We start from the raw sequence: 9484 nt of genomic DNA, 5'->3' as shown, positions 1-9484 counted from the left end.
ACTCCAGCCTAGGCAACAAGAGTGAAACTCCGTCTCAAAAAAAAAAGAAAGAAAGAAAAAGAAAAGATCTTTACTATTCATTAAGTGAAAGTATATCACCATAAAGGTCTCCATGCTCACTGTCTCCCATTGAGTGGGCTGTTGAAGAGGGGTGGGGGTGGGGGGAGGTTGGTCTTGCTGTTTCAGGAGTGGCAGAGGGGGACCTGGTGGAGGAGGTGGAAGGGGAAGCAGGAGAGACAGGCACACTCAGTTTGACTTTATGGAAATACATCATAATTACTGTCTGATAGTTTTGCTTTTTCAATTATTTAAAAATGCTTGAGCTGGGCACAGGGGCTCACGCCTGTAATCCCAGCACTTTCGGAAGTTGAGGTGGGTGGATCATGAGGTCAGGTGTTTGAGACCAGCCTGGTCAATACAGTGAAACCCCATCTCTACTAAAACTACAAAAAATTAGCCAGGCATGGTGGCGGGCACCTGTAATCCCAGCTACTTAGGAGGCTGAGGCGGGAGAATCACTTGAACCTGGGAGACAGATGTTGCAGTAAGCCAAGATCGCACCATTGCACTCCAGCCCAGGCGACAGTGCAAGACTCCATCTCAAAAAAATGAAATAAAAATAAATAAATAAATAAAAATGCTTGCATACAGTACTAATCCTTCTTCTACTATTTGCTTTAGTTTCAATGCCCGTATCATAGAAGAGTCCAAGTTGTAAAAGAAGTCAAAAGCAGTCTTAAGTAATCAGAACCCTTCTGCAAGATTGTCTAATGTCAACTCATTTTCTGACAGTGCTTCTTCTATATCTTCTTCCTCATTGTCTGGTACTGATTCAAAAGCACTCATCTCCATCAAGTCATCTTCTGTTAATTCCTCAGATGTGGTATCTATTAACTCTTGAATTTCTCCAAGATCTAGATCTTCAAACACTTTATGCCTATCTTTTTTTTTTTTTGGTGCCATATCCACAATCTCTTCCATGACTTCCTTGATAGGCTCTGTTGTAAATCCTGTGAACTCACACACAACATCTGGAATCTGGACACAGTTTTCTTCAGCACTAATGTATTGTTTGGGGCTTGATGGCTTTCACAGCTTTTTCTGTAACAACATGGGCTTCTTCAATGGTGTAATCCTTCTGGACTTTCACGATATTCTTTCTCCCTGTTGAGATTCTCTTCCATAGTGTTGACACCCCTTTCCATAGAAAACCGTATGTAATGAGCCTTAAAGTTCCTTATGACCCCTTGATCTAAGGGCTGAATTAGACATGTTGTGTTTAGGGGCAAGAAGGCCACTTTGGTGCTCTCATTGCAGAATCTATGGGGTTCTGGGTGGCCAGGGACATTGTCCAATATCAAAAGCAATTTAAAAGGAAGTCCCTTACTGGCAAGGTACTTCCTGACTTCAGGGACAGAGCATTGATTTTCATGGAACCAATCCAGAAAAAGTGTTTTCGTTGTACAGGGCTTCTTATCATAAAACAAAAAGACTGGCAGCTGGTGTTTATTTTTTCCCTTAAAGGCTCAGGGATTAACAGCTTTATAGATGACACATTTGAAAGCACTTTGGTAAATAGGTGAGTAGTGAGAAATAAATGAAAAGAATGTTGGGACCATCAGTGAACTAAGAATCAAAATAAAGAGTTTCCACAGTGGCTGTTGAGGAATTGTGGAAGCTTCTTTAGCAGAGAGGTTTGAGCTCAAAGTGCACCTTAGATGGATAGTGCATCTTATAGTGATGTGCAGGATGGGGTGTGTAAAATGGGGTCCACTGAAAAGGCTATCATCCTAATGCAGGTGAGATTTCATGGGGATCTGATAGGAGGAGAGGAAGCTATGGAAAGAAAGGATTGTCCAGACAATACTTTGACATGCCACTAGTTTGATTCACAGACGAAAGACAAAGATATAAGATTATATAATTATATAAGATTATATAACTATAATCTTATATAAGATTATGTAACTATAATCTTATATAAGATTATATAACTATAAGGCTGAGGCAGGAGAATGGCTTGAACCCAGGAGGCGGAGCTTGCAGTGAGCCGAGATCACGCCACTGCACTCCAGCCTGGGCGACAGAGCAAGACTCCATCTAAAAAAAAAAAAAATACAAAAATTAGCTGGGCGTGGTGGCATGTGCCTGCAGTCCCAGCTACTCAGGAAGCTGAGGCAGGAGAATCGCTCGAACCCGGGAGGCGGAGGTTGCAGTAAGCAGAGATTGTGCCACTACACTCCAGCCTGGCGACAGAGCAAGACTCCGTCTCTTTTTTTTTTTTTTGAGACTGAGACTGAGTTTCGATGTTTTTGCCGAGGCAGGAGTGTAATGGCTCGATCTCGGGTCACTGCAACCTCTGCCTCCTGGGTTCAAGCAATTCTCCTGCCTCAGCCTCCTGAGTAGTTAGGATTACAGATGCACACCACCATGCCCGGCTCATTTTTTGTATTTTTAGTAGAGATGGGGTTTCATCATGTTGGCCAGGCTGTTCTCGAACTCCTGACCTCAGGTGATCCACCTGCCTGGGCCTCCCAACGTGCTGGGATTACAGGTATGAGCCACTGTGCCCTGCTGAGACTTTGTAAAAAAAAAAAAAAAAGCAGTGTGGGGGTCAGACCAAGGGTATCAAACCCTGATTTTCCCATGGACTCATCATGTGACCTCAAACAGGTAACAGGTCACTTCCTCGCTGTCTCACTTTTCTCATCTGTAAAATGAGGATAATAAAACAAAAGACTGGAGGGTTCTGGAAGCACTAAATTGGCCCTGTGTAAGCAAAGTACCTGACACGTGAGAGGCTCCATGAACTTCAGTTCCTTCCCCTGGCTTTATTTTAGTTATTTGTTTGTTTGTTTGCTTTTCTACTCCACAATAGAGGTAATGAACTGTTTTTATTTAAACAAATGTTAAAATGTCATTCAGCAGATATTCAGTGTCACTCTGTCCCCGGTCCTGTCCTTGGTACTGGTAACATAGAGTGGTGTCCCAGGTGAGCAGGAAGCAGGGAGGCACCCCCTGTGCAAGGGCAATCCCCACCGAGACTAGGGTTTGCCTATCTGGATTAAGAGCCACGATTCCAAATTCCTGCTGCCTTACCACTCACTATGTGATAGATAATAATGTTTTGTGATCCTAAACATGTCAAAATGGAGTCACTTATGACAAGTCACTCAGCCTACAGTGAAACTGCTGACCTCTCAAAGTGTACGGTGGACAGAGGTGATAACACCTGCTGTGGTCAGGCACCCCCAAGACCTAACAAGAGAAGCCACAGGGCAGCTGAGATAATGGCTATGGAGACTTTTGCAGAGGGCCACGAACACCGCAATAAACTGACCATCACGGGGCGTCATGGCCCATGCCTGTAACCCCAACATTTTGGAAGGATGAAGTAAGGAGATTGCTTGAACCCAGCAGTTCAAGATCAGCCTGGCAACATAGGGAGACCTCATCTCTACTAAAAATTTAAAAAGTTGGCCGGGCACGGTGGCTCACGCCTGTAATACCAGCACTTTGGGAGGCCAAGGCAGGTGGATCACTTGAGGTCACATGATCAAGACCATCCTGGCCAACATGGTGAAAACCCGTCTCTACTAAAAATACCAAAAAAAATTCACTGGGTGTGGTGGCGCATGCCTGTAGTCCCAGCTACTCGGGAGGGTGAGGCAGGAGAATCGCTTGAACCCAGGAAGCGGAGGTTCCAGCAAGCTGAGATCGCGCCACTGCACTCCAGCCTGGGTGATAAGCAAGACTCAGTCTCTGAAAAAAAAAAAAAAATGCTGGGCGGTGTACGCCTGTAGTCCCAGCTACCCCTGAGGCTGAGGTGGGAGGATCATGTGAGCCAGGGAGGATGAGGCTGAAGTGAGCCGTGATGACGCCTCTGCACTCCAGCCCGGGTAACACAGCGAGACCCTGTCTCAAAAAAGAAAGAAAAGAGAAAGAAACTGGCCATGGCAGAGATGCCTGTAGGAGCTCTGCCAGTGAGAACTCTGACTCTGAGGCCTCTTTTCCATCAGGCAACCCTCCGAAGCTCTGCTGGAAGAAGAGCCTCGGCCCCCCACCCCTTCAGCCCCCCAATCCTTGTTGGCATTCCGAGGGAAAACAGTCAGCACGGTCATCCCAGAGCTACTGGAGCTACTCCCTGTGGCTTGTTCCTCCTCTCTTATTACTGCCTACATGTTGGTGTGAAAGCCTCTCAATAAACCATGAATTTGTAAACATTTAATTGGCCTTGAGTCATCGCGAAACTTCCCTCCCACCCCCACCTCCCAATCAGAGTTAGCATAACTAGGCTGATTCGCACCTGACACAAACACAAAGACTATGTGATCGCTTTAATCTTATATAAGATTATATAACTATAATCTTATATAATTATATAACTATAATCTTATATAATTATATAACTATAATCTTATATAATTATATAACTATAATCTTATATAATCATATCACATAATCTTATATAAGATTATATAACAATCTTATATAAAATTATATAACATAATCTTATATAAGATTATATAACATTATAGTTATATAATCTTATAAATGTGAACGAATGAGTGGTCCGCTGGCCGAGTGGACCCGCGAACTCACCAGCAGACTTGCAAGCGAGCTCACCTTTCCCGTTCCCGCTCCAGTTCCCAAACTCTTGGAGCAGAAGAGTTACATTTCCCATAAGGCCCGGTGAGAGGGGCCGGCGCTCCAGCAGGGCATCCTGGGAAGCATAGTCCACGATCCATAAATCACTTTCTGGAGACCCGCCCTCGCCAACATGGCGGCGCCCAATTGGGGCGGGTTCGTTCGCTTCGCGTTTTGGCCAGGGCGGGGGTCTGGGCTTTAGGCAGTAAGTGCGCTGGCGGCCGGGGATCCTGGGAGGGACGTGGGAAGCGTAGGGACAGTGTTGGTGGCACAGCCTGAGGAGGGCGAGGCGAGAGGCGGCCCAGGCCTGCCTGAGGACGCGGCGCTCTCCTGTAGTCGGGGCAGTGGTTTCGGGCCACGGGGAGCTCTGCCTTTTTGCGCCCCTGGGCCTGTGGTGGCTTGGAGGGCCCCGGCCTCGGCCTCGGCCGGCCGTAGGAGTTGGGAATTCAGGAATGCAGACAACGAGCTCGAGGCTAGACTCTAGAGTTGTGTTTTTTTATAGTTTTTTTTCTGAGGAAAAATAATTGCATTTCAGCGCTTCCTGTCACTTGGTACCTATGCTAGGCGCTTTACGTTTCTCATCTCCAAGTGACCCTCCGCCACACTCGATGTGAAACCTTGGGGAAGTCACTTAAGCCCCCAGGGCTAACGATGGGATTAGTGGATACATACTGGAAGGGCTTTAGGCTTGATAATTTTAATGGCAGTGTTCCCCGCCCTCCGCTCCCCTTCCCCCCTCCCTCCCCAGTGAACTAACTTCCGGCCCAACAGCTTCGGGACTATACTAAAGTGCTCTAAAAAAAGTTAACTTGATCCGTGTAATTTAAATGTCATAATCTGGTATATAGTACTGAAGGGTGTGACAAGCAGAGATTTTAGTGAGCTGATTCTCAGAATCTAGGGTTGGCTTTGCCATCCCAGCAGTGGATTAGTTGTGGCGACAGGTTTTCTTTTTTAAAAAAATTAGTGATGTGAACGTGCCTTTTTAAAAACAGCTGTTACTTATTGTGGGCCAAACCCTGTACACTAAGTGCCCTTCTTTCGTTATGTCATTTGATAGTTTAAATGACCCTAAGAGACAGATGGTATCCCATTTTACACATAAGAAAACAGATTAACATATCCAGGGTCACACAGGTAGTTAGGATCCTGATAGGGATGAAAAAAATCTAGATCTTGCTGCCTCCAAAACCCAACTACTGTACATAGAAACAGTAGTCCTGTGTTCTAAGAAACAACAGAATCGACTCCCAAGTGTAAGGTAGGGGGATTTGGGGAAAATTTATTTTAAAAATAAAAGCATTTATATGTCACTTTTTTTAAGGGTAGTATTTAGTTTCACAATGTTTGGGGACCTGTTTGAAGAGGAATATTCCACTGTGTCTAATAATCAGTATGGAAAAGGGAAGAAATTAAAGACTAAAGCTTTGGAGCCACCTGCTCCTAGAGAATTTACCAATTTAAGCGGAATCAGAAATCAGGGTGGAACCTGTTACCTCAATTCCCTTCTTCAGACTCTTCATTTCACACCTGAATTCAGAGGTATGCTATGTTACGTACATTTGACTAGCAATATGTACCATCTTCTTTACATGTAATTAATTATGCAAAATCACAAATAGACCAATTATCTTAAAGATATATTCTACAGTATGTGTTTATTGTTGCACATGTAAGATATAAATTGGTAATTCCCTCTGCAGAGAAATGTGAAGCTTAAATATATCCTGGGTGATGACAATAATGTTTAGTAAAAAAATAAAGCAATATATTTCTTTTTTAGTTCTTATAATTTAAAGTATAACATAAAGACAATTGTCATAAGTATCAGTCTTCATTATTGTTACACTGTTTGAGTTTTAAAATTTCTCTAGAATAACAAACATTTAAGCCAGAGTTATCCAACCAATTATATATACCTTTTGGAGTGGGGAAGGGTGTCATATTATTTATATGGGTGCACAGTTGTTCATACGCATTTCTGAAATCTGGAAAGCTCACACCCTCATCTGATCTCACCTGAACTTGTTTGGCTTCAGAACCAGACCTGGTGTGAGGCTATTTACAGTTTTTAGTTATCTCATGTGGGTGAATGTTCATACATTCATTACAGGAATATTAATCTGCTTGATTAGTGGAAACTGGCCCAGACCCTGCTGGGAATGTAACATTTTATATATATATAAAAAACACTTTTTTCATATTATCTTTATGAACTCTGGAAATTCTGAATTCCAAAGATCCAGAGATTTTAGGTAAGGGATTGTGTGCAAGAAACAGACCCACAACCCAAATTAGCTAAATTTAAAAGGGGGGTTATTGTAAGAATATAAGCGATCTCAGAAATCAACTGCAAGAAGCCAGCCTGACCTTACTGGACTCTTGATTTCTTGCCCCTGTTTCTCTCTATATATTTCTTCCATATCCCATCTCTGCAAACCAGCTTCCTCCACAAGGGTCCTAGGAGCTGTGTTCCCATGAGCTCAGTGTGAACATTACTTTGCCTTCACCTGGCCCTGATTGGGGTCCCCAGCACTACATGGCTTTGTAGCTCAGCTCTCCACAGTGTCTCCATATTAGGAGGACAGACAGCCTGACTCATCCTATCTGGTTTGCCATGTTCCTCTTCCCTACTACCACCACATTTATCAAATCTTTGTGGTTCTTCTGTTGCTTCTAAGCTTAGAAAGACTTCCTGCCTCCAGAGATTTGGTAAATATTTACCACTGTTACCTTCCCAGGAGCAAATTAATGGGCTGGATTGCATGTGGGATTTAAGTGGTACCTCTTAGCCTTGACTCGATCACCTCCATAAAAATATCTCCCTGATGCAATCAGTAATTCCACCAGTAGAAATTTCCAGCACTAATAAATAGATTTCTAATAGGGATAACACTTTTCCAGGTTTTAATATAGTTGAAGTTAAAGGACAACTTGAAGTAGAAACGTAGCCTCAAAGGGACTGAGGAAGATGGTGAAGTGTAGGACGGGTCATGGAGCGTACCATTAGGCAAAAGTAGTACTGAGAGTCCCAGGCCAACTTCCTCTCCAGCAGAGGGGATTGCTGGCCAAGCACATGATTTGACATCTTAGTGCACAATGTGCACTGCTTGTATAGCTTAGCCTGAATCCTGATGGTGATTGACAGGGAGGTATAATTTGGAAAGGATAAGGACTGTCAGAGAACTGGGGGGGTGGGGGGGGTGAATTTTGGAATAGTATTTTAAATAATAGGGCTAGATTGGGTTCCATTGTACTCCATTACAATGTAGCTGAGAGTACTGGGAGATGATTATAAAAGTTTTTGTATGGTTTTATGCTTTAACTTGTAGATTTGTAGTTCATTTTTGCTGAGTCCCAGCACTTATAATATAACATTCATTAACAGTAAGCACTAGGGTAGCAATAGTTTTTCGATAGGGAGACACATTTATCCCATTCCTTGTATCCCTGGAGTATATCAGAGTTTCCCAGCAGGAGTTCCTACCTAGGCTCGGATACAGACTTCTCAAAAGATTCAGATATGCCCCATTGGGTGGCACATCACCTAGATGTTGGGTGATAAAGAAATTCTGGAGACTCGCATGGGGTTGCCAACTTCTTTTTCCAGATAAGACCACTGCCATCGTTATTACCTTCAACACAGAAAAGACATTTTCACACCAAAAAAAGGGGCATCTCAGAGTAAAAGGGGATCCTTCCCATGAAAGGATGGTTGTTAGCCTTACATGTGGCAGGAAAACTGCAACACTACTGTATTTCCTCAGATTCCTTTTGGCTTTTGGGACCTGATGCCATAGACAGTGGGAAGCCATGAAAGATTTCTGATGTTACTGTTTTTAGTTTTATGCATAAAGATGATTTTCCTTTCCTAGAATTAGGAAATGCTGAAGCCTTAGCATGACACTATTTTCTTAGAGTCACTGGTTAAAAATGTTACAAGAAAGTAAAGTGTATAGAGTAAGGTATAAATACTGCCACAGTCATATTTCTGAATCTACTTGATTTTACTTAAATGTGGACTTGGCTTTCTAAAACAATTTTTTAAAATGAAATGATGTCATTTGCATCTCTGATTCTACCTTTTTCTTTAGAAGCTCTATTTTCTCTTGGCCCAGAAGAGCTTGGTTTGTTTGAAGATAAGGATAAACCCGATGCAAAGGTATTACATCTATGATTTACTGGGGTGTTTTAGCATATTCAGGAAATTTTTTTTTAAAGAAGGAATTAAGTGACTTATTCACAAAGCAATAATTTTATTAATTATCAAATATGCTCTTTATTTTCAGAAAGTGACTTGGCCTATACCCTATGGGTAATGGAATTTTCCCTCCGAGAAAGAATCAGTTTTCCATGTACAGTACTGCTACTGCTTTATAAACATGTAACACTCTTTACTATGCTTATTCTTTCTTCTGGTGAAGGAAATATTTGCAGAACATCCACATTAGCTTCCCCCAGAAGTCTATTTAAAGCACTTTTTTTGCAACAATACCGACCTCTCTGCCTCACACACAAAAAAATAGTACCAAATTCTTTCAATTTGGTACTCTGGAAATAAATTGAGTAATGAGTTAATTAATTATTTTGTTTGTTACTGTGGTGATATTTAAAGTGCAGATCTAATCATGTTCCTCCCTGCTTAAACATAACTCAAAAGTTTCTTATCATGTTCAGGCTCAAATTTGTACTTCTTAGGAGTCTTTCATGATCTAGCCCAGTGCTTCTCAGGCTACCTGTGTGGCAAAGGACCTGTTTTTGTGTATTTCTTTTTATTCTCAATCTGTTGCAGATTAGCACTTTTCTAGTATATAATAAAAATGCCATGGGAATGTCA

The 9484-nt window shown here is 42.5% G+C and overlaps 1 protein-coding gene across 9 annotated transcripts in view; it reads left to right on the top strand.

Annotated features, from left to right (window-relative positions):
• The first annotated feature begins 4738 nt into the window (after positions 1-4738).
• The window catches only part of USP40 (ubiquitin specific peptidase 40), a 91393-nt gene continuing 86647 nt past the window's right edge, over positions 4739-9484 (top strand). For 5 of the 9 annotated variants that reach the window (XM_063648121.1, XM_054479018.2, XM_054479017.2 and 2 more), the window contains exons 1-3: positions 4739-4852; positions 5972-6189; positions 8742-8809. In XM_063648121.1, the coding sequence (XP_063504191.1) occupies positions 5991-6189; positions 8742-8809 (267 nt within the window). In that variant the 5' untranslated portion in view covers positions 4739-4852; positions 5972-5990. Of the gene's footprint in view, positions 4853-5954; positions 6190-8741; positions 8810-8936; positions 9226-9484 lie in introns of those variants that run through there. The other 4 variants (XM_063648120.1, XM_063648122.1, XM_054479024.1 and 1 more) reach the window with 3 other exon arrangements.

This window comes from Pongo pygmaeus, chromosome 11 (assembly GCF_028885625.2).
Source record: "Pongo pygmaeus isolate AG05252 chromosome 11, NHGRI_mPonPyg2-v2.0_pri, whole genome shotgun sequence".
Lineage (NCBI taxonomy): Eukaryota > Metazoa > Chordata > Mammalia > Primates > Hominidae > Pongo > Pongo pygmaeus.
The sequence above is the reverse complement of the archived record's forward strand: the minus strand, read 5'-3'. Positions and strand labels throughout refer to the sequence as shown.